A 26,365-nucleotide genomic window follows, 5' to 3' on the forward strand; every position below is an offset into this window, starting at 1 on the left:
GTCCCCCTCAGTGTTGGGGTCAATGGGAGAGATGGGAAACTCGGAGCTTGGAGTGTGAACTTGAGCTGAGGGCAATAAGTTAAGGAAAGTTGATTTTGTTGAAGTTGCTACCAAAGAACAGGTCTGCTGCCAGCTGGTATGGCTCAGGAAGGGGTCACCAACCTCAGAGACCATCAGTCTCTGCTTAGTAAGCATTTAATCTCATCACATTCGCTTTTTGTAACAAATCTTGATCTTTTATAATTTCTTGCATTAAATCTACTTCTGAAAGATGGTTGCTGGTACTGTTTTAGTACTATTTCCCTACTTTTGAGGATCTCCTCTCCTCCCAAGAGCTCCCATGGCAGGACCCCTGGGCAGACTCTCATACCACAGGTGCCCAAACTGTAGAAAGTTCAATGCCATTGCAGAATATCTGGAAAAGCCAGTTGCTAAATCTTTCCAAATGGATCTTGTAACAGAGGTGGTCTGGATGCACAGGTCCCTCCTCTTAGACATACTCGTCATCTCCATAGCATTTCCCTTAAACTCAGTGCTTGGCAAAACACCAGTTCTCATGTCAGTGTGATTTCTACCAGCCAGACCCTCATGCCAGGCTTTGCATTATGGTTTGATCATGTCGAGACTAAACTAAAAAACATTCCTTAGTCAGTGTCATCACAGGAATTAAGAGTTGGAAAAGACTTGTGAGTCTTTTGTACTTCATACCTTCTCAAATGGTTTGGGTAAATCCCCCACTGAGCTCCCAGAGCATGTTTGCACCTTCTTCCGTGGCTACTACTTCCCCTTGTGCATGCTAGTTAAGGAAGAAGACAGAAGGGGAATTTTTATATAATAATGTCTGCTTATTAGGAACTAGACCAGACCTCTGCTCATCCCCTTTTGTATAACCACCCCTCCCCAGGAGAGCCAGAGCTGCTAGTCTCAGTCCTGCTCACAAGACCCTCAGCTCTTGAACCCAGCCCATCTCAACATATTTTGCTTAGCAATGAGCATTTCAGGCCTCATAGATTTAGTCCAAATCGTAATTGTGTAGTGTTCACTGCCAGAAATGCCTGCTCTTTGGCCACAAGTACAGCTTCTGTGGCTTCAAGAGTTGCTCATTCATTCTAACCTTTTATTAGAGTGACCTGTAATATAATCCAATAGACATTTATTGCTTTCTCTGACTTAGCAGCACTCTGGCAGAGTAAAAAAAGCTTTAGGCAGGGAAAAGGAAAAATATATGTATTATCCTTTATTATAACAGTTTTCAGGGCAAAGAAGAGTTGGTGTGGACAAGAGTAAAAAAATAAAACTATTACTCAACTGTTAACTGTCATAAAACAATTGTTATTATTTAACTGACTAGCATCTGGAGGATGTTCAGGTTTCAGATTAAAATAAAAACTACAAGTGCTGCCTATTTAAATTCAAGCTATTTATGCATTAACATTGCTCTCTCACTTTGATTGGGCACCATAGCCCTTTAAAGCTATACAGAGGACAAACACTATCTTTTTAAAAGTATGCTTGATATAGTCGATGACAGATGTTTGCAATCTGAGTTATAAAAAGATGGCTCCTTTCCATTCTAGTGTATGTCAGAACCATGTTTTTTTTTCTCTTTTTCACTGCCTTTTTTCTTTATTCTTCCTAAACTATCCTACCTAAACAGGCTACTGCAAAGATGAATCACTATTTAATGTCTGAAATAATCAAGTGGAAAAATTAAATATAGTATCTCAGAAGAACAGACAGACAGAAATAAAAGAAAATGAGGAAAAAGAATAGGCATGGTAGAAAAAAATTTAAAATCTTCTTGCTGAGGATTGTAATGTTTGCTTTATGATACCAAATAATAGAGAAAATATGAGCTTACTCACCAAATTTAAAAACAAGGCTAGGCATCAAAAAGGAGGCAACATATTCCAGAGTCTATGAAAGCTGAATATTTGTAATTCTAACAAAACACAGCCAGAATTGTTAATAAAACCTGGTGGCTTGGCTCAACTTTTTGTGAACTTCAGAGTAGTATACTGGTTCAGTGATAGTTTTTATGCACCTGTTTTATATTGCATTTTTCCCAGTGCCATTATCTAAGGTGGTATTTCAGAAAAGAACATGTTCATCCTGAGAGGAAAACCAAGAGCACAGACCTATGTATTTGTCTCTAACAAAGCCAGCAGATGCAGTCACTATTATCCAGCCCAAGCAGTAACAACTGGGATGGCTGCAATCAAAACAGTATGACCTACCCAGAGCCATTTACACTGGAGAGAATCACAAGTCCTGATACCAGCTCATGATGCTGTGGACAACTGGGCAAAATTCCATGTCTCCATAAAACATAAGCCATTGAGTGGGGGGATGCTGCCCAAGCACAAAAGCACCAGCTCAGTCTCATGCATGTTCCACACAGCTCAGCTTGCTTGGGTTAATTTAAATCCACTATTATACAAATGAGAACCACCACTCATTTCCAATTGGTTTCACTTGCTTCTTAACCAACAGGGAAGAGGATGTCATTAGAGAGAAATCAATGGAGACTTCCGAAAGGCTGTTCCAAACTGGTTCACAGCTACCCCTTAATGAAGGGCCCCCGCGTTCCAGCTTGTTCTGTGGGGTTCAGGGGCTTTGTTTCTGCTTTAAATGCTCTTGTGCAGAAGGTAGCAAAGCCAAAGAGGCCTGGAGCTTCAAGTTCATTTTCACTGGCTGTATTTTGTAAGAGCCTGTGGATGATGCAGTCCTGACACTAATGAATAAAGTATTGTTTCATCCGCTCCATTTTCATTCAGTGCAATACACACTTGGAAGAAAGAGAGCAAGGATTAAGGCCTTTAAAGTTTATAAAATCCAATTTAAAAAAGCTTTCTCTAAAAAAAAAAAAAGGCAACAATGTGGGGGCTGTGCTTAAGGCTTCACCTTATCTCATGTCAGTGTTGGACAAGGCGCACACTGACCAGCACTGGAGCATGGCTGAGGCACAGCTCACTGCTTCTGTGCCTCAGACTCCTTCCAGTGATGGCCACAGACCTGCAGAAGCTCACAGGAAGCACCAAGGAGCAGGTATGCCACCTCTCTGCCTCTAAGCCAATGCAGCTCTCCCACTGGTGAGGATTCCTCTTGCTATGGTGCAGACCCAGCACAGACAATCACAAAAAAAACCACAAAACATGCAGAATCTCCCAAGTCAGCCTGAATTTATTCTTTCAGGGCTCTCATCCAAGTAATGAATAGACTCTGGATTGCTTAGCTTCTATGAACTGTTGAAGACTGCAGTGCAGGGAGCAGCACAGCTGAAACATGGAGTGTCTAGTCCAATAAATCTATACCCAAGCTTCAAAAATTAGACAGAGCTACTGATAGCAGCTGAGGTAAACAAAACCCACTAGGTATATCTGCCCAGAAAAAAAAACCAACCAGCAAAAACCAACCAGCAAAAACCAAACAGCAAACAGCCTGACAGTTCACTCTCCCAGTCCCCTACAGACATAGCAGAATATAACTTGCCAGTGCTCAAGAGCCTCCACATGCGTGAAGAAGGGCAGGGAGGACCAAGCCCTGGGAAACCTGGATCAGCTGGGTTCAAGCATAGACATTGTTGTCAACCCTGTAACATCACCCTGGAGCTGGCACCACTGTTGTGCCTTGTCTTAGAAGCCACGGCCCTGTCCTCCAACTGTGGTAAATGGAAGGAGAGTTGGTTTAAAAACAAATATAAATGAAAACCTCAACATGAGTGTTTTTGTTCATCAAATCTGAAAGTCGCCCAAGGAAAGGAAGGAGACAAGAAGAGCTTGCTTTGATTCTCACATCTTCATTTGGTTTCCATTATTAAATGCATATTAACTGTTTCTGCAGGTATCATATTCATCAAGGGTGGCAATTACAAGGAAAAGACATCAGCCCTAATAAATACCAAATTTAGAAGGACCCAGCAGCATAAACTGAAGCAGCTAATTTTGCAGCTTATGTCCTCAGAGCCCCAGAGTGTGACAGAGAAGCACATCCAAGTGCTGTGCAGCCCCGTAAATCAAGTGACTGTCCTGGGAGGGATGGTGTCTGCACAGCCCCTTCTGGCGAGGGTTGGCACAGCGGTACTTCAGTCTGTCTCAGGCAGCTCGAGAAACATGCGTGGTCAGATCTGTATGAATGAAAAATATTGCTAGAATATGAGGAAGTTTGCTTCTTGAGAGTGGAGACAGTCATCTTTGCAGGAGCAGGAGACCTCCTGGGTGTCAAGCAATGATCTGGCACTTCCCAGTAGGTGAAGAAAAACTCATCCCTTTTCATGCCACCACCAAATCACCCTTCAAGTGACCACGCATGATGGCAGAGGAGGTGTATTTGACCTGCAAGAGCCACGGCAGGGGTCACAAACACTGGACTGGAAAGCCCAACCCTGCAACTTGGCCAGGTGTCACCAGTAGTGTTGCTTGGACTTGCACTGCTCACATCTGCAAGGTTTGATTTGAAGGGGAGAGAGGAAGGCAAGGGTAAAAGACCTTTTGTGATTATGAAAACAAGTTTGAATCCTCCTGCCATGGACAAGGACATCTTTACTAGATTAGGATGCACTAAGCCTCATCCAGCCTGACCCTGAACAGTTCCAATGATGGGGCATCCAATGCTTTTAAAGGAAACAAAATTAATAGTTTCCTTGGAAGAAGAAATTATTTTGCTTAAGACAGTTTTTTTTTTGCTCAGTGAGTACAGAGGATGAGACCTGGTATGCATGTTCTTGGACAGGGTCTGCTGAGGAACAGAGGGAAGAGAAAGGTAGCATTTTTCTGTGTGAGCACAAAAAAAGGGGCTAAATACAAGAAATGGACTGTCAAAACACATGATTGGATGATGTTTCATCCATCTTGGGACCCATATTCTCCTAACAAGCAGAAGCTTTCCAACTGCAAATGCATCCAGCCCCATCTCTGGATCCATCTCCCAGCCACAATGCCGCTCTTTTATAGCCACTGCTCAAATATCTGGACTCCTGATTTTGATTTCCAACCTAACTCATTAGCAGCTACACTTCCTCCCCATGCACACTTATTTATCTTGTAGAAAACAATCTTCCCCAAGCTCAAACAGCTCTTCTCCCTCTGTGGGGTAAATACAGAGCTGTGTAAGATGTCAGGCACCTGTATATCCCAAGGACCATGGTGCTCACACCTCCCAGCATCAGGCAAGGTTAATCCCCTGTGAACTGTCACAGCTGGGAACACTAGCACTAAATCCTTCAGAAACCCAGCCCAGACCACAGCACGTAGAAGTCTGGTCTGGTGTTTGTAAGACCTATAAAAACACAGCTGTGCTCGCCTCTCCAGCCATCTGCACGGCAGAGACCTGGGCAGGATGCTAATCAGAGCTGTGGTTTTATTGATTAATATTATTATTACTACTGCTGCTGCAGTTGTACCCAAGGGCCCCCCAGACAGATCCCTGTGACAACAAGACACGGTCTCTGCTTTGATGAATTGACAAATCCATTTTGAAACAAGTTGCAGCAAGTCAGCATAGCACATAGCAAGGAGGGGAGCTGGCAGCACTGGGAAAATTGCTCACTTAACTGGTCTGAACCATGCATGCCTTGAGTGCTTCCAGTCACACTAAAATGCTGCTGGTTTATGAACCACTGGCTGTTGCCATTTCACTTTCTTCCCAGCCATTTAACCATTTCTAAATTGTTTTAAAGTTTCATTGAGTATCTTTGAATCTGGCTGATTTTTGTACAGGTGTTGGAGGGAAAAAAAATAAATAAAATCAAAGTCAAGGTGAGACCAAGGAAATGCCTTAGTGTGAGGGAGAGGGAGAAATAAAACCACAAATGCCATCAGCCAGGCAGACTCTCTGCATGCAAGCAGCACACCTACAAAGTAATTATAATGAAATGCAAGGCCAGAGGATGCACTTTCCCAAATGTTAAAAGCAGCAAGCTGAAGAAATTTCCAGGAACAGAATTTGCCTGTCTTCCAGAGAGATTCCCAATACTTTCCCTGCAGCCTTTGGCAGCAGGGAACCAACTGAGTGGCATGCTGGGGCAGGCAAGGCTATGCCAGGCTCTGATGTGCAAGGCTGCTTTCTGCCTCTTGGCAGCCCTGGGACAGCCCTTCCCCAGAGTGGTGGTGCTTCTCACACTCCTCCCTAGCAGGACATTGCATGCTGGTGGTGCCTCCAGAGAAGCACCTCCAGAGGGGCAGGAGGGATGAAAAGACAATGGGGTAACAAGGGGATGCTGCAGCTCCTCCACCTACAGACTCATAGCTAACCAGATGGGAAAGACCTGTGACCCATGCAGAACAAATTTAGACAAAACAACTCAGGGTGCCCCTTTACACAGGAAGCCAGCAGGGCATGGAGCTGTCTCTGAGGCTGAATTATTGCTGCAAAAACAGAGTTCACTGAAGAAACAATTAGGGAGCCTGGAGCAGAGAAGGGAGCCATAGAAAGTGAATGAAGCATGTTGAGCTAAATATTTTCTTGCTGTCCCCTCTTCACCTGCCATATGTCAGAAGTCTCATGCTCTCAGGGTTATATATGGTTGGGCTAATGGCTTTGCACCAGCTGCTGACACCCACCAGCAGTGTGTCACCTTCTGAAAGTGGATTAGTGTAAGCTGCAGGCATGCTGTCACATCACTAAGCTGGTCCCTGACCAGGTCTTGGGCAACCCTTAGCTCTTCCAGACCTGTCAAATGATGTTGGGATCTCCAAAAACACTGGACAACGCAAGGGATTGACACTGAAAAAGGTCTCATGTGAGCTCCCAGTGTCCTCTGGTTTCCAACAGATGTGGTGATGTTCAGCTGCTTGGGGGACCAGGTAGTCAGTGTTGCATGAGAAATGTTTGCCTGCCTCATCTCTCCTCCTCAGCCTGCAGTGTCTGTTCCTAGGGAAAGTGCCTCCTTCCCCAAATGCTGAGAAACAAAATTTTTTTTTAGAAGGTGATAATGTTCCTGAGTCACATATAATTGGATCTACAATTACTAATGCACCAAGAATCAAGACATACTGATACTTCTCACCAAAAAAAAACAACTGGCTAATCAACAAGAGCTTTCCTAGAAAAAAATGTCATTTTCAATTATTATTTTTAAATATAAGAGAATTAGGAAAATACAAATTTCCACTTGACTTGGAAGTGACAATTTCACTGAACTTCAAAAATGGATTTTTTTACTTTTTTAATTCCAACTGTCTTTTTCTTCCTTTTACTTCCTAATGTTTTGTTAGTGAAGGCAACAGAACAGGTGCTTATGATTTCGCTCTTCCCCTCCAACACATTTTCTTTTTTCGTTCTGAATTCTCCAAAGTTAGAGCAGCAGAGTGAAAAAAAACAAAGCACACATCAGAGTTTTCCAACTTTCCTACAAAATGTCCTTAACTTCAGAAAATTGCTCAAGTGCAAGATTTAATATGCTACTTTGCTTTTCTGCTTTCCATCATACTGTCACTAGTGGTCTTCCTGAAAAACCATAGAACCTTAGAATACTTTAGCTTAGAAGGGGCCCTTAAAGGTCATCTAGTCCAACCCCCCCTGCAATAAGCAGGACATCTTCAACTAGATCAGGTTGCTCAGAGTTCCATCCAACCTGACCTTGAACATTTCCATGGATGGGGCTTCTACCACCCCTCTGGGCAAACTGTTCCAGTGTTCTACCACCCTTAATGTCAGAAATTTCTTCCTTATATCTAGTCTAAATCTACCCTCTTTTAGTTTGAAACCATTACACTTTGTCCTACCACAGCAGACCCTGCTAAAAATGTTATTCCCATCTTGTCTACAGGCCCCCTCTAAGTATTGAAAGGCTGCAGTAAGGTCTTCCCAGAGCCTTCTCTTCTTCAGGCTGAACATCCCCAAAATGCAAATGCTTTCAACAAAATAGAAAAAGGAATAAAAGATAAAGATTACATTTATCTTATTGCACTCAACAAAAACAGAGAGAAAAGTGGTAATGGAACAAAGTAGAGCTACAAAAAAAAAAATCAAAAGCTGGTTTGGCAATTTTATTGAATACAGCTGAGTTTTTCTTTGGGGGAAGGATGGAGAGGAGGTGGAGGAGGAAGAGTTTTCTACCTATGCCTAGCCATAGTAAATCACTGGGAATAGAAAAGTCATTACTCTGCCAAGACAGCTACCACTCTCTCCTAAAATCCTTGGCTTCCACCTTGTTTCTGCTGCATTAAAGGTTCCATCACTCTCCCCTGTCATCTAGGGGCATCCTGGGTGCTCCAACTGGCCAGTTTCCAGTTGCAAACCCCAGAGGAGCTCCCAGCCATGCACTCCTGCTGCTGGAAACTCCCTTCCACCATGTGTCCACAAGCCAGGAACCCAACTCCCATGCTCACTACTTGACTACACAAAGACTGGAGGACTTCTATAGCCAGAGGCAGAGGAAGGCCAACATAGCAGGCATTTGTTTTCCTGACATAACAACCCCAGAGGCTACTGAAATGGTCATGCAAATATCCTCAGAATTATATCATTTAATTCTTTCCTATTCAAAAGTCTTCCATAGTAGAGGGAATAGAATAAAACTAAAACTGAACAAAACCAGCAGGCTGGAGGGGAAGCACTCCTAGACCAGTTCTGCCAAACTTAAGCCCTACCACCAACTATACCCACACTCCCACAGCACAGTCCCACATTTGTAAACGATTCCCCTTGTGCTCAGATGAAAGAACCAATATTGAAAAGAGTTGTTCAAGCCCCAGCTCCTTGGATCAACACATACCAGCAGAGACCAAACAAGCAAAAACCCTCAAAAAGTACCAGTCACAGACACAGGACATTTACTTCCAACTAAAACCAAGAAAGATCTGTCCCCATGTCCTCCCCAGAATAGGAGTGAGGATAAGAGATATCTTCAGTCTTCTTGATTTGAATTATCTGAAATAGGGAGGCTCCAAAACACCCACCAACAAAGAGCAAGTAAAGAACAATCTGTGTTAGCAGCCAGTTCCTCTGAATTAGGCAATTGTGGTTCCTTCCTAAAAAAAAAATACTACTTACCATCACCTCCTGGTTGCTTGTATGGGTTGTACTTTGGCTTGGGGGCAACAACCGGTGCAAACTTCTTTGGTGTCTGCTGGGTGGACACCGAGATGCTGGGAGTCCCAAAGGTGTGTGTGGTCTCCATCCTTGCAGTAACATGACCAACTGGCTCGTTGGTACTTTTGGGTGGCAGCCAGGACGGGTGGGACATGGTTCAAACCTGAGAGGAGAGGCAAAGAGAACCACATGTGCATTAGGAATTTAGTTCTGCAGAAAAAACAGTAGCAAACCTACTGCTTTGCTGGTTTATAAAATCAAACCCACTGAACCCTTTAACACGTTCAACTTGTGCATGCTTATCTTCAAACATATTGAAACTACTGTATAGGACTGTATAGATACAAATTTGCCTGTCTTTCACCAGTAAGTCAGAATTACTGATCAGCTCATTGGTAGTGCCTGCAAAAAGCATTGCTATTTTCTTCTTCAAACCAAAGCAGAAGCAGGCTGAAGCCCTGGAGAAGCCCATCAATCCCACCATCCATTCAGCACAGTAGTGATACATTTGCCTTTCCCTGATAGGCTTTTGTGAATGCATTAACATACAATAATGCAGGTGCTCTGGGCCAAGAGCTGTCAGAGACAGGAAGACACACTTCCAAAATACACCTTTAGCACTTTTTCACATGTCATTTAGGACCCCAAGTCCCAGCAACTTTCATTTAAACTTTTAAGAAAAAGTATTTCGAAAGCAGCTCATCATTCTTGATGCCTCCATTTCTGAATGCTTGGCTTAAGGGATTTTAAAAGCATGTCAATTTTGGAAAAATGCCAGAATCCCACAACTGCTGACAACCAGGCTCCTTTTAGACATCTTGACTTGTGTAACAGCAAACAGAGGCAGCCCAAATCATTACTTATTTATGAAAATCTTGGCTTTGGCCGCTTAAAAGCCTGCATCACTTTTGAGAACTGGACTCAGACACTGCTGAAAATACTGCCCATAAAAAACCTGTTTGTTGCAATGAACAAGTGCTTTTCACCACACACAAACCACACTCTCTGGGTAGCAGCCATGGTCCTACAATACCATCAGATGGTCCTACAGAGCTGGATTTGAGATGTGATGAGGAAATAAAGACCCCACACAGACAACAGCCAATGATAATTTTAGAGATCTTGAGCACCCTGTCACTTCTGCCCATGCTCTGCTTTGGTGTCAGGACTCCTCATGGCCTCATGCAGCCATCTATCTAAATGGCTCTCGAGGAGGTATTTCCAAAGCAGAGAAGTGCAGCCACATACCAGTGATACCATGCAAGAATGCAGTCCCAAGTCCTAGCCTACCTGGACATATCCTTGGTGCCTCACAGCTAAGGCTCCCATGTACATATATGTTTCTCATATAAATAAACAGCTCTTCAACCAGCCCCCAGGATTATATTGAGTAGTTAGGCAGGAAGAAAGCATATTTGACAGCTTATTTAAGTCTACCTAGAGAAAACAAAGGGGAAATCACATTTTATTTCCCCTTTCTCCTGATTGGGGCTCACTCATCACTTGAAACATCAAGACTAAGCTGTAGGGAATTCAGAGCAGAGGTCTTTTGCCAACTCATCCTGGCTGGCAAAGCATTTGCATCCGACAAGCTTCATGGGGGAGCAAATTCAGTTGAGTCCTTTAGCAAAGAAGGAAATGAAGACTCTTGGGTAAAGCTAGAGAAAGTAGTCCTCTGGGTTCCTGCATGGATGACCTTGTCCTAGAAATCTGCTGTTAGCAATCCTGAGTCAGTCTGAGGGAAAGGAGCAAGGTCCCCACATAGCAGTGAAAGGACAGTACCTCCAGCTAACAGCAATGACTGTTAAAATGGATGTATATATATGTGTGTGTGTGTGTGCTTATTCCAGCCCAGTGACTTCACTCCAGGTAACACATTTCCTACTTGAGGAGTCATTTCTACTTAAAGTCCCAAAGTCTGACCCAACATTAGGGGACAATTTGTGGTCATCTCCCACCTCCGTCGCTCCTTGTGTGGGAGAGTAACTGGCAAGTTTGGCAAGTGCCAATCAGCAACCCCAACACTTGTGGCTCTTCCTCACCCTGCAGTCTGACTGCTCAGCGTGCAGATAGTGGTTTCACAATCCTTCCCACTGGAGGATGAGCCTGTCATGCTAGGCTTCTCATAAAGTGAAAGGAAGCCACCAGCGCCCACACAGAGGGACTGGCTAGGAATGAGGCAGACTGAGCATGGCAGGAGCAACCCTGGGGATGGACAAGCATCCAAGGCTGAGTTGCAAGGACTTGATTTTCCCTCCCACATACACCTGCCTTCCAACCTTACATCAACAGTGTGGAGTATCATTCTGAAAGCAAGAAGTGAAAGGCAGGCCCTCCTCACAGGGTCCAAGTGGAAACCAGACACGATGGGTGGGGGCGGAGGGCACATGAACTGCACTCCCACTGCCGAGTACTTCTCACTGCCAGCACCAGCCCTGATGGACCTAGAAAACATCTGCCCCTAGAGAAGTAAAATTCACCTGCACCCTCTGCTTCTCCTCCCACATCCTTAAAAAATGTAAAACACAGCAATAAGGTTCAGGCAACTATCTGGGTTTTAAGAGAAGAAAGCATTGAGGGTGCTCAGCCTTAAGAGCTAAACAGGACAACTCTGCACTCTGCAAAGCGATTACATCCAAAGGCAACTATACCTTGCCCATTGCTAAAAGCATCCTGGACTTTTATTCTGACAGGTTTTCAGTCCCTGGTTTAACATCTCATATGAAAGAGCATCCTGCTGCCTGAAGCACCCTCAGACCCTGGTGGGTATTGCCTCCATACCGATCCAAATGAAAAAAAAAACCACAACACAAATTCCCCATTCTGACAGCTCCCTAGTTGATCCTCAACCACCTCGCAGGCAACATGCCTTGGTACCACTGAGCTCTCATGGTCTGCCAGGTTGATGCAGGGATGGTTTGACTGAAGCACAACCAAGAATATCTGCCAGGTTGTGGATCTCACTGAATAAGCTTAAAAAGCAGACTGCTCTTATGAACAGTTTGGGAGCATGAAGACCACACTATTGTTATTCAGAGGTGGCACTGTCTAATTGTTTCCCTGTTAGCCTTTTCTCCTCCTCTCATTTTCTGTGATGCACTTGCTGCCACTCAGTTTTGCTGTCTGTGCCCTGGCAATGTTTTCAGCAGGTTCTCTTTTCCTCATCTGTTCCAGTCCAGCTCCCTAACCTCAATTAAATGTAGCCTACTTTGCAAGATAAAAAAAAAAAAGAAAATTAATCAATCTCTTTTTAACTGAAGCCAAACTTCTGGGTTTGCTGTTATCACCCCCTGTTTTTTCATCTGGTAAAAGGTCAAGAGCAAGAATATAAGGGACAGGGACTTGCAGATGGTCACAGCCCCCACTTCTTTCAGCAGACTTCTCCATGGTGGAGCACTCTGGCTAATTCAGACAAAGCCACCAGAATTTTCTCACCACTCCCTGCAATATTGCCTGGTTTTCAATCAGAAGGTTCTTTGGAACAAAACAGATGAACATTTTGTGATGTTGACAAGTAATCAAAACAGCACAGGGAAACTTGGGCTTATAACCAGTCTTACTCTAAACTTACTTTTCCATATGCCACCACTGCTGTGTCACTGTGGTTCCTGAACTTATATGAGAACTTCATTACTCATAGGTAAAGGCAGTGCTCTTCTGATTAGCCAGCAAACATGTTCCACTTTTCTGTCTGAGGCGTTTCCTTCCAAAAAAGTTATTTCTGTCAGTCCTACAGTAAGAAGCATTGTCTTCAAAAGTTTCTAACTTGATATGGGATGTGAGGGATTGCAGAAGTCAGTAGTTGCAAGAAGGCATAAGTCACTGAGAAACTCAGAATAAAAAGAACAAACTGTATTGGATATTGCAGGCTTGAGAGAACCAAGGAACTAATAAAACACAACAAAAGGAGCATCAAGGTGGATGGGCTGGAGAAACCCAAAAAGCAGGATTAGAAAAAACATCCTGGGATAATGTAATTAAATGCACCCACTCTGCTTGGCTGTCAAGGATTGAGCTCTTAAAATAGCTGCATTATCCATTTCTTCTAAGGGTGAATTCAGCAAGCTCCTCCTAAAAGGGTAGTAGTGGATGGAGTGAAAAACCATCAAACCCAAACTGATCACTTTGGTTCTTCAAATATTTGAGAACAGTGAGTCTCACTAGCCTTTTGCTGGACAAACTGCCTGTTGCTGCTCCTTGGACACCAAATACAAAGGGTATGATCCCTCTGCTGCTCAAGTCAATGGCTGGAACACTAACCTCTCACTGAAAAGTTAAGCTGTAGGTTAAATCTACAGCTGCCTCAGATTTCTACTCCAAACAACCCATCAGGCATGGCTTGCATTTAATGAGCCCCTCCCTAGCAAACCTGAATAAATCTACCCACCTGAAATCTAACACAGAGGGCTGGAACAGCCTTTGTCACCAGAACCCATGTCCGTTGGGAACCCTCCCAGAGGAACAGCAACCTGTTACTTCCCCCATCAGTGTCACATCTGCCTCTGCCTCAGCTGAAGCCTTCTGTGTTTCTGCCTGCCACTGTCACACAGTCATCCTCCTTGGTCAGCAGTAACTCAACAGCTCCATTCCTGATCTGACTGCAACAAGGTTCTTCTGTCTTTCCTTACTCACTAAGTACTCTAGCAATACCACTATCACAAATTTACTGCCCAACCCCAGAGAAAAATCTCCTAAATCTTCCTTACATCACCACTTTGAAAGCACTTCTTGCTGAGCACCCTGTCTTAGCCCTTCTGCACTGTGCAAGGCACTGAACTCTACCAACTATTACTCCACAAAGCTTTTGTGCAGCTAAAGAATATTTGTCATAAAATACATATAGCCTAAAATGAAAGCATGCAAGTTTTGGAGAGTCCACCACAGCATTAGGTAAATTGCTCGGGCAAGCAATTAAGCACCATAATTACAGCTTCTCCTTTATGTCTGGCTTTAAATTTATCTAGCTCCTCTTCCAACCATCGGATTTTATTAGGCTCTTGTCATCTGCGTTACAGACTTTCCTCTCTTCCCTACACAGATCCTTTCAGAAACAGCCAGGTCCTTGGTTAAATCAAATCAAAACATTTAAATTAAGTATCAGTTAAGCTCACTGTAAAGAGCAGATTCATTCACATATATTTACTCTGAACGTTCTTCAGTGTTTCAGCTACCTTTTATGAAATGGTGGATGCCAGCATAAGACCATTTTTTCAAGAATGGTAACTTCAAATGGAAGGGGTAAAATGATGAATAACATCAAAGAAAAAAACAGACTGAAATTGGCTGTGGCTGCCCGAGGTTCTGTTACCATTCCTTCCCTGGAAGCATTAGTCATCACCTGCTTTTGGAGGCAGAGTACAAGATCGGACGAACCATGATAAATAACATTAAGAGCAAACAGTGAAATCATGCTGCATAAATAAGGAAAACAGTGTGTTCTAGTTCTATCATTAGGACAATCTTAATGCCATAAGTTCAGAAAATTGTAACCACGAAAGAATACACCACAGCAGAGGAACTGCAATCCCACGAATCCCAAGATGAGACACCGCATTATCTAAAAATATCAGACTAGGAGTATCAATAGAAGATAATACCAGGCAGTAATAAAAGCCTGACAAGGGGTTTTTCTTCCTTTTTCTTCTTTTCTTCCTTTTTTTAATGTGTGGGCATAAGTGCTTGGGTTTGCTTTTAATTACAGGATGCCATTCACCTTTGAGAAGCAAAGGTAAAACAAAGAGGGTTACAAGTCAATTTAGCCTCACATCAGATAAGAAATGAAAGGTAGAGTGCCAATTTGTCTACTCTTGAAATTGTTAGTACATTCATCTCTGAGACAGGATGGATTTTCTGTGATTAGATTGTACCCAAATAAATCTTGATTTCATTTTCATATTTATAACATGGACCAAATACTCCTTGGATGTTGACAGACTTTGCCAAGACAGAAGAATCTGTCCCTGAGTTAATTAAGCTAATGCTTCACAGTGGGTAGCAACAGCGTTTAACAAAAACTGAACAACAACAGTCTGTGCTTCCAGACAGTCTGCTCTTTCACCCCACTCCTTCCTAAACTCATGGGATTTATGCAGGTCCATAACGTTCTCAGTAACACCCCTGCACAGTTAATCATCACTCCTGAGAGACCAAGAGATTGACCAGATACAGGGCATCAGTATCTTGTTGGCTGACAGTCGGTGCAACTGAAAGCCCTATTGTAGCTTCTCTCTGATAGTGTTCAGAACACAATCAAGACACCCCTTTTCCAGGATAACCCAAGTTTGTCTCTAAGAGCTTACAAGTCCCATATGTAGAAAGACAGACTGCGCTCTCCCCACTACCTCTGCTCTTCCGTCCGTGTAAAATAACTTGTAAGAGAAAACTTTTGACTTTACCTTCCAACTGAGTTTTAAAAATCATTTCTAGCACTGAACAAAGGGACACTCTTCATGATACAAGACCATGCCACAAATTGCCGCGTTTGGTTAGAGGTGCAAGCTACAAGACTGGATTTTTCTACTTGTCTTAATTTTTCTGCCTGAAACTCCCAAAAGTACAAACCCAAATGTCCTGCTAAAGTAGTTCTTTGCTTTGTCCTGGTCACCTCCACTCCACTGATTAGCCAAAAGCAGTAACTGAGGCTGACCACAGAGATTTTCTCTTTACAAACACCCAAAGCTGCTTGTTTCTCTTGGCCCTCTGAATATTAAATTAATTTATTTATCCATTTATGGCCAATGATCCTGTTTCTTGTGACCTCCAAAAGAGGATATTATGTCAAATTTCTGATCTCACTAAAGGTCTTTAACCAAGCAACTCTGGGACCTGATGAAGAATGGAACATGCTGTCACCCTCCAGTGACTGCTTTCTTGACCATATGCAAACTTGATGCACATGGACTTCCAACTCCTTGTGGCACATCTCTCCCCAGGATTAGGTTTCTTTGCTTGCATCCATTTTACACTGCTTATGAGTATTTCTTGATGTTGTTGCTTTGGTCTTTCACAGCAGGTATCACCTGGAGCAAGTTTAACTCTTCTTCTCCCCCCAGACCCAGAGTTTCCCTGGATAAGGCAGGTTTTTGTGTCTTCCGCTCAAACCCCTCAAAATAAATATATAATAATCACATTTTCAGTTAAACAGAACTAAAAACATTAACCAATTTGCTGCTTTGGGACATCACTACTGTAATCACAGGAATTAAAGGAGAAAGGAACCTAGTTAGAGCACTGCTTGGGCTGAATTATTCCTTGAAGGATATAATCTAGGATCATCTCGCTCTGGCTTTAACAACTTCAATCAAATTTCCATGGGATCCTCCAGAAGACCTGATTTAAATTCGTATTTCATCCTGCTTTGAGAGCAAGGGGTTGGCCCAGATGACCTCCAGAGATCCCTTCCAAAGTCAATTATTCTGTGACTCTAAAACCCCACACTTCCAGCTGTGATTTATCAGCACTCAGAGTTGGCAGCAATATCGCTGTATCCCACTTCTGATGCCAGGAATATCACCTACTGGCAATGCAACATTATATTCCTTATTCTCTAGTTGCAATGGTTCCTAAATGAACACAGCATGTGTCCATGCTTTTAACTAAATAACCAATACTTGGAAAATAGTATCTTTTTCTTTTCCTAGCATGAGTGCATCCAAATTTTGGGTTTTTGCCAGCAAATCCACACCAGTTTGGGATGTTTGCTTTATGTACTAAAGTCACTACAACTTCTACAGTATTACTTAGACATAACAGGAAGACAGCAAGTTCACAGGGGACGTTGTAGAGATGTGGTGGCAAAGCACGATCTCTCTACTACTAAGACACTTGACAGACGTTCATGTAACCATGGATATAGTCCATTAGATACCACCCCCACATCATATTCATTCTCACACCCAAACCCTGCTGCTGGGGCAATTTTGGTATCAACCAAGAACCTACCCTTAAGTTTCCTTCTTAGCTTATTTTTCTAGTGTCAGCTTCAACAGTGGAAAAGGAGAAGGGCAAACTAAGCATAAAACTTATTTTCCAATGTAATCGCATTAGTAGTTTTGGGATTAGATGCAGGCTATTTGAATTTGACTGCTGCTGCAAAACACACACATAAAAGCTGATGAACGAGATCTTCCTTATACAGTCATGTCAAATCCTGGTGTTGGATGACAAACTAGGCTTTAAAATCCCAATAAATTGCACTTGACTGGCCCATGTGCATTGAAACAAAGAGATAGTATTGGCCCCCTGGAGATAGACAGACCTATCTAATCTAATACAACTCTAATGACCACATTATAATTTCACTAGAGAGCAGGCTGATTCTTGACTTCTGTGGTATAAGACAATCCTCAGATATTCCAAACATTATCATATTGGATAAAACATAAATCCAAGGCCTCAGCTACTTGTGGTCACAACAAACCTCAGGGCAATTGCAATGGAGGAGGTAGACCTGGTGGCTGGTCCAAAATGCTTACTCAAATACAGCAAAGTTTGTGGTTGCACCTTAAGAGCTGAGCCAAGAAGCAGCTCTCTGCCAAACAAATTTCTTCCACTTCCTAAAGCTTCTCTTCCTGATAATTTCACCTACAAGTTTGTGAGGGTGTTGCTACAGCATAAAGAAAAATTTTAGATCAGTTTTGGAATTCTGTGTATAAAATGAGAGAGGAAATATCTTAGTAGGGACAGGAAAAGAAGAGGTGGAATGATGAAGAAAGGTTGTTTTGGGAGTCTCAGATCACGAGCTCCCTTACACAAATATTTTTTTCCTGCACGCAATTTATTTTCAAGATCCCTTTGCCAAAAAAAGCTGCCTTTATTCCTTCTGTGCCCATATTCATTGTCTTACCCATAGCACAACTCACTACTTGGCTTCCTAGTTCAGCAAGGCACTGCCAAGCAACACAGAGGTTATCCATCAAATAAAATGGCTAAGGGACTGGACTTCACAACCAATGGAGATAACCTGGAATCAGGCCTATTGAGAGAGTCCCACACAAGAGAAAAGAAGTCAGGACAAGAAATGGCTAGGTTAAAGCTGTTAGAGCAAGCCCAGGCTGTTTGGATGCTGATGCTGGCTGTAAACAAGAAGGAGCCATGCAGAACTAACATTCAGCTCAGCAGTGAGATATCAACAAGACCCCAGTGGGACCAAATGGGACCGTGGCAGCTTATTGACACACAGATAATTGTATTAGCTTTGCAGAGAGCTGTGTATATCTCAGCCTGGGGAGAAACAGCAGGGATATGAGCTCAGTAGAGAGTGAGAAACTGATACAGAGTGAACAAGGAAACAGTGCTGAGCTTGAGGTCCTACCCAGCAAGGTTAGAGTGTAGGTGGGGTTTTTATTTATAAAGGCTTCCTGCACTCCTCTTCTAGAAATAACTATGGTTGCAAGGAAAAGTCAGTTGCTACCACCCCTGGAAAAAAAAAAAAAAGTATCTGCTATTGGCAGTCTGCACCACAAGCCACTGAGGGGATTTCTGTGAATGGAAAAGGACCTGCAGTCCAGAATATGGGCTCAGCATGGGCCCCACTCAAGAAGGACATGAGCACAGGACCAATGCCACTCTAGCTTTCTTGTGACACAGCAAGGGACTGGCAGTACATACCAGACTTTGAAACTGTAATATCGAAAAAGTAAGCAATGAACTCAACTAATGGGCAGGAACTGTGCCCAGGATCAAAATCTTTAATCCTTGGTTCTTTTCCTCCCACCTGATCCACTTAACTTTTCCTCCCCCAGATCCAAAGTGGTCCTGGAAGTCACAGCCTTGAGTATGACAAATCCCTGGATGATTTCTCCTCCTTACTGAGCCATGCACCAACCCATGCATCAGTTTTGGCAGCTCAGCCCATGGCACCTTGCACATAATCAGGAGAAATAGCCTTTTTCCTATGGAAAATCCTGTATCTTAGCACAGAGAAGAATGATTGCTGCCACATGGCTGGGAACTGATGCTGCCAAGAGACTGCTAATGGAAGCAAGATATTTAAGTACATGAAAACTGTAAGAAAGGAAGTACACAGACCCCTTCTTATACACAGTCAGAAAAAAAGACTACATTCCTACAAGTTTCACAACAACAGGTGATTTGACATTATTAAAACATGCACCCCAATGTATACTTGTCTCTCTTTTGCAACACAAAGCAAAAATACAGATTTAAGTGCTTCCTCTCAGAAACTGAAAGCCTGCAGTACTGTCAGGAAAGAAAGAGGATCTCTGCAGGTTACAGAGCCCTGCTTTTAGTGGGAGACTGGACTAACACCAACCAATAAGGCTTGCTGTGGCTTTGTCCTTGAAAACCTCCAGAATGGAGAATCTCCTGCTACCTGGTAACTTGTTCAAGTGCTTCATTAGGAAAATAATACAAAAGTTTTTCCAACTCCCCAGCTGAGTCTCCCAATTCACTATGCATGTCCATGACATCTTACTTTGCCATGCAGATAGAAGCATTTGGCTCTGTCATCTTTGTAACACCCATGGCACAGGATCACTCCTTTGCCTCCTCTTCATGAGAGACAAGAAGCAAAGCTCCCTCAGCCTCTTCTTGGAGGACATGTGCTTTAGGACCTTGACTGCCCCTCCTCTGGACCCTTTCCAGCTCTTCAACATCTCACTGCAACTGGGGGACTCAAGACTGGACAAGTGCCTCACCAGCAGGGAGTAAAGGTGAACAATAACTCATCTCAGTGCTGTCTAGACTTCTCCTGAAGTAACCCCATAGGCAGTTTGCTTTACTGGCAATGATAGCACACATGGGACTCATATTTGACCTGCTGTCCTCTATCTACTCCAGGTCATCAAAGAATAAAGAAGAATAAAAGGCATATTTTGAGATGGTGCCTAAGCTGGAGGAGCACCAGAATGATCATGGCCTCAGGGATAGGAGAGTAAAATATAAGGTGATGTTGAGCTCATTGAGAAGACAGCTGTCCCAAGTGAGGTGCTCTGGAAGCACAGGGAAATGGGTAAAGAGGAATATAAAGAGCAAAGGCAAGTACGCCACGAGACCCTGGAGCACACCAAGATAAAGCTCTGTACTAGTAACCGTAGGGCATCAGTTCTACTCTGAATAGAAACTTGTGACTGAAGACAAGTGCTTGAGATTTGATTTTCAGTTCTTCTTTGAAACTCATAAAACCACTGAGCCTAGGAAACTGTTGCTCTTCCCTTTCATCTCAGTGTCTGTTCATTGAAGAACAGTGATACCCAAAGCTCTAGGAGATAATTCCTCAGCTGATGTACACCACAGTTCCAGCAATTATGTTAAAAAGACAGTTCCAGCTGCTTCACCACTATCACATTGATGTCTTCTGTTTTTGACGACCCAAATTAATTGTTTGCTACCCTTCCCAGAAATCATTACAAAGTTTTGTTGTGACAAAAGAGTTTCCATACTAGATGGGCCACATCAGTTCCCTAGATGTGAAACTGCTCAAATCTGACAGTCTCCAGGAAAACTTTACAGTGCTCATCTATCTTCACTGCACCTTTGTAGAAGAGTGTGGGGGGTGGTGACAGAGAGGAAATTAATCACAAGCAGAGCAAATTTTTGGAGGGAAGGCAGCACCAACCTTTTAATATATCTAGAAACAGTGACACACTGCTGTGCTTTAGCCACTGATGGCAAACCCACTTTGCTTTCTGCTTTTGAACCGTGCCAGGGCAGCTGGGCAGTGCACACACTGCACAGTTAATCAAATGCCCTCCAAGAGCTGCTACCATGATCTCGCAGGTATAAGGCAAAGCACGTTCCCACACAGAACTGTCTTCAAGGCATTTCAGCATGTCTCTGCTGCGTAATGCACATATTTCTCTTCAAAGTAACACAGCTGCCAACACCTTAATCATTCCATGGGGACCTTCAACCCCACCAGCCCCTTAAGTACCTCATTACCTCCAGCGCACTCCTGCAGAGCTCACATCCCTGGTTAGCTGGATGAGCACAGCTCTCTGTCAGCTACAGAAAGCAGATGAACTGCAGGAGATCAGAATCTGTGCAAATCAGGTCTAACAGCCCATCTACCATCACTCTTTGTTCCCACAAGTTTGGCCTCATTTACTGCTAAATATCTAGGACAAAAGGCAAGACAGCAACAAGAAACCACCTTTGAGACTGAAATTATTGCATGTTTCTTTTCATGAGATCCTGAGGGAGAGAAGACATTTGCTTCTCTGCATGGACTTTCTAAAGGGCTATGGAGACCAGCCAAAAATGTAACTGAGGCACCTGAGTTGCATGTACATCCCCAAAGCTTTTGTGGCTTTAAGTTAGAAACTGCTGTCTGAAGTAATAAAAACACTGTGTTTTGAAAAGGTATTGATATGTTCTTGGCACAGAAATAAAAATAAAGTGCAAATGCAACCAATACAGAAACTTGAGCTGCTCTTTGTTTCTGGAGGACTTAAAATACTAAGGGGAAACCTAAGCAACAAATTAAATTGATCCATGGAAAGATGCAGTCTGTTTGGAGTGGTATGCAGATACCTATTTTGAAACTAGCTTGAGCATACGAAGGCATAACCTATCCCTGGAAGTTTATAGGTTGCTCCCATAGGTTCCCTGAGATAACACTGCTGGAGAAATCACTTCAGAGGAAGCCCCTTTTTAAAGCAAGCTACCTCAAGGCCATATTTTGTGAAGCAACACCACTAGGGAACAGCTTTACCTGCTCACTTCATGCCAGCCCTGCCCTCCCTCCTCTGCAGCCCCCTATATGATCCACTGCCCTTCCAATTGAAGTTATGATCTAATGGCTCAAGATGATGCAAGAAGGTTATTTAATGATGCAAGGAATACAATAATATGTATGCATCCACATGTGCACACCCTTGACTTTTTTGATTCTACATCATTTGCTCAGGAAACTGGTAGATGGAAAGAAAAAGGAATGAAACCAACAGTTGCTCACATGGATCAACACTTCCAGGCTCTCTCTTTTGCAGCTCATCTCACTCATACTTGTGGTTTCAACATGTGATTCACATTAGGCCCCTCTGCTCGCCATTTGATGGTTCTGCTAAACAGATGTGAATTTATTTAGTCACAGAGCCTGCTCTTTACACTGCCTCTTTGTAGAACAGATGGGCTTCTTTTTTTCCTGTTCAACAACATTCAGATAAGGATCATACCCAATGCACAGGTTTGCTTGACGATTTCATAAAAAAAGGAACAACACATGAACATAGACATGATCTCACAGGAGCTTCCCTCAGCAGCTAAGACACACCATGAGAAGAGAAGGGTCTGATGGAGAATTTCAAACTGCAACACCAGCAATGTCTAGCGAAGCCCAAAATATCAGGGAACCCTGAGGCCAGCCCCCTAACCTCAGGCAAAAGAGTGATGGATGCTGCACCTAGCAGGGTCCAGAAGACACAACTTGACCAACCACGCATCGCAAAGGACATCCCCCCACACAAAAGCTCTGGTCAAAGAGCGAGCTGAAGGGTAAGCTCCTGAAGCATTCAGGGGGACATGAAACCATGTGCATCTCCTGGGACTCCCCAGCATGGTGAAATAGCCTGGAAAAGCTCTTTGCTCCCTGTGTGGGCATTCTTCTTTCTGCACTGAGAGTGTCTTTGGCAATGGATGAAGCAGATCTGCACAAAGGCCCTCTCAGAGCAGAACAAGCCTGCCCACAAGAGAAGTACGCTCAGAACAGCTATTGCACTTCAAATTCACACCCTGGCTTTGTTTCACAACGCTCTCCCTGTGCAGAAAGTCCCCAGGCTTCAGATTTAATTTCTGCCCATATCCTCAATAGCTGAGCACTGCTCCCATCCCAGGGCAGGATACAGCCTGTACAAGAGGCCAAAGTACAATCTGGGAGGAGAAGGATGAGCTTCACACTTACTTCACACTCTCCTGTATATGGATGCTCCTCTATATTGCTTTAATAACTGCACACCGATGACTTCACCCTAGCAAATGGCCCTGCTCTGTGGAGAACTCATCTCTGCTTTACCACAGAAACCAAGCACAGAATGTGTATACATGGCATACAGGAATGTCACACCCACACCTGTGCAAGATCTTTCCCTTCCCAAAAGCTGCAGCCTCAACTTTCAGTCATGGCTGTGCTCTCCATGCATTGCCCACCTGTTAGAAAGATGACCTCAGTTTCCAGTAGAATCTGCTTAGGACTCCCACTAATTCACCAGAAAAAAAAAATAAAAATATCTATATATTATATATACACACACACATATTTTAAATGTGGTTATATTAACATTTGGGTTATTTGGAGAATCAGACTCCAAGTTTCAGAAGGGAAGCAAAAGTGGAATTATCTGCTTGAAAGGCTCCCAGGTCACAGCCATTAACCCCTCCATGGGGGCCCTAAGGCTTAACATTTACAAGAGCAGAAAAATGTGTGGCTTTTTTTTTTTTTGGGGGGGGAGATGTGCATACAATTAAGCAGTACTAAAAAGCTAGTAGGTACTAGGCAGTAAAATATTTTCATTAAGGCAAGACTGGAATGGAAAAGGACAGATGAGTCCTTGCAGGGTGACAGGCACTTCCAGCTACAAAGCACCTCTTGTCTTCTGAGAGCTTTTTCTTTTTTTTACTTGGCAAACCCTGAGTCACCAAGGTCTAATTTTTATTCCTCTTAATGACTGTGCTACTCAAATATTCTGTGTATGGACCATATACCAGCACTTCACTCTCTTGTACTTAAGAAGCAGCAACAAAGCAAAACATTAAAAAAGAAAGACTTTCATGGGCAAAAAGCAAATTTATGTGCCCAATTCCCAAAGGCCGATTGCCTAACCTTCAGAATGAGCCTTCAATAACTTTTTGTGAGCATCAAACAATGTGGTTTCTTTCCTCCATGTAAGAAACTCCCTCCCACTTTGTCCCACAGACCTGGTGGAGCTGGTGCTCCTGCTGGGTCAGGATCAATGAAAAAAGACAGACCATGGCATCAGGAAATGGGGCTTCTCTGCCATCTCTTTGGGCCATGTAGGAAATATTTCCAGGCAACACTCTTCATCTGCATCCTCCCTTTCCTGTCACCTCCATCCAGATGCTGCAAACATTTAGCCCCTTCTTTACAACAATTGGAGCACAGAGACAAGACGTGCTCCATGCGGGCTACCCCACTGCACAGAGCTGAAAGCCACCCAAAATGCAAGTACGGGAGCAGAGATTTCAGTGGAGGGTTAAGCCTGAGATGGGGACTGAAGCTATCTCAGCTGGCAAAGGCTCATGATGGATAGCAATGAGCTGTTCAGAAGAAAATCAAGTAAACATTTTGAATGCCCTCCTAAAAAGGAACAAATAGGCCCAACACTCCAGCAGAAGGGGATTTTTTGCATCTCTGAATGATAGCGCTTCGCTTTTATGGCCTGCGGCTGCTTGGGAAATTCAAAGCTATTTCTCTGAAGAATTCACTTGGACAAGCTTTATGGCTTTGATCAGTTAACTATTTTTTAATGCTAATCCACCCCAGTGATATTTGTCCTCCTTTTCCCCATGTGCACAGAGGCACAGACAGACAAATACTACACAAAAGCAAACATTAGCCAGATGAACAGCCAGGAACAATGACATCCAGAGCCCATAGCCAAACACCAACTTCATTCTGGTTTATTCTTCTCTCTTCCAGCAGCTCAAGATCCTTTGGCCCAGTATGACCTGCTAATGGAAATTTAGGAATCACATTTTGGTGCTCAGCAGGTATCATGCTCATGCAGTGATCAGGCCACAATTACTTTCACACAAATAAAATATTTAAATAATTTCCCCTAGAAGTTGCAATAAATCATGTGGCTAAAAAGCTTTATCTGAAATCTAAAAATCCCTCCAACTAGCCCAAATGCTGCCCCATCTGCCAGGTGAACAAATAAAGGTGCAGAAATAGTGAGTTGCTTATATTTATGGAGCAAAGCTAAAAAAAAATGAGCCAAGAATAGGACTAAAGTCACCAGACACCCAACATCTCACTAGACTTGTTCTAACCTCCCCAACAGTCTCAGGCTTATAACCTAAGCAAAACTCCATTTACAATCTCAGCAGACAAACGTGTCCCCTTGTTTAAGGCACCAAGCTCCAGAGATCAGTCCAATTGTGTATCAAGAACACAATGAGTATCTAAGCCAATACTCAATTGCCTGTCATATTAGGTGCATCAGTGTGACATCCTATGACATACATAGCAGTCACTACACCAAAAACAACCCCGAATAAGGGACAGTCCCTGTTCTGCAGTACCTTTGGTATTCTAAGCTTTCCTTGCTGTCTTTGGGTAACAGATTCAGACAGTATTTCCTGTGGCAAAGAAAAACACAGACTGATTACCCTCCCTGGAAAAGTGAAGAAATCCTGGAAGGAATTTTTTGTCTTGATTGTTCCCAGAGCTTTTAGCCCTCTTCCTCTTTTCTGCTCAATGCCATCCAGGCTCAGCAGGCAGAATCCATCACAACAATGCCTCAGGTCTGGGTCCTGCAAACACTCATCCAGGTGAAACTTTACATGAGTAGCCCTATGGACTTGGGCTTGTGTCAGCCTTGGACTTGGCCACAAAGTTTTTAGAGGACAAAAAGAATGGAATGAAATAGGTAAGAAACTCAAGTACCTGGGAAATGTTCAGCCCTAGGTAGGACCAGGGTTAGTTCCACAGAGTAACACTGATAGTATTTCTGATGCACATTTCTGAACCTAGCACTTGCAAAATTCATTACTGGATTTTTAAAGGAAATCAGGAAAGAGCAGCTGTACCTGAGAACTGTGCATCACAGGCAGGGCTTCTACAGCAAGAGATCATTTTCTAAAACTAAGAATTTCATTACCATGGAGGAAAAAAACCCAACCAACCAACCAAAAAAACCCCAGATATTTTCTATAGGTAAAAAAAACAAACCTCACACCACTTTTAAGAGAAAAATCTAAATGCTGATGACTTCCTACCAGAGCCTAAAAGCATTCCTGTGAAAAACTACCACCCCAGTACTGACAGCACTGGTAGGTGTGGAAGGCTGGATTCCAGTTTCTGAAGTGCCCATGCACACCACACACCCCAGGAGGCACCACCACCCCAGTGCATGGGGGACTCCCAGGCTGCACGGACTGAGAAGGTTGGGTTTGGCTGCAAGGCTGAGCCATGCAGCAGGGAAAAGGACTGGGTTCTACACACCAAGACACATTCCTCCAGGTATGCTGCAGCAGTGACTCCAACAGGTATTTTTCAACATTTTGACAAGAAATATTTTTCACCCATACTTGGAATTATTAAATCATAATCTTATTTTCCACCCAAAAGAGTTTTAATAGAAAATGTGCAATTTGCCCTCATCAATGGGGCTTAAGCATCAGTCAAAATATT

The 26,365-nt window shown here is 43.3% G+C and overlaps 1 protein-coding gene across 1 annotated transcript in view; it reads right to left on the minus strand.

Annotated features, from left to right (window-relative positions):
• LPP (LIM domain containing preferred translocation partner in lipoma) overlaps positions 1-26,365 on the minus strand; it is a 323,116-nt gene that overhangs the window by 192,853 nt on the left and 103,898 nt on the right. The window contains 1 exon segment of the mRNA XM_051626360.1: positions 8,995-9,196. Within this exon segment, the coding sequence (XP_051482320.1) occupies positions 8,995-9,187 (193 nt within the window). The 5' untranslated portion in view covers positions 9,188-9,196.

This window comes from Apus apus, chromosome 8 (assembly GCF_020740795.1).
Source record: "Apus apus isolate bApuApu2 chromosome 8, bApuApu2.pri.cur, whole genome shotgun sequence".
NCBI lineage: Eukaryota > Metazoa > Chordata > Aves > Apodiformes > Apodidae > Apus > Apus apus.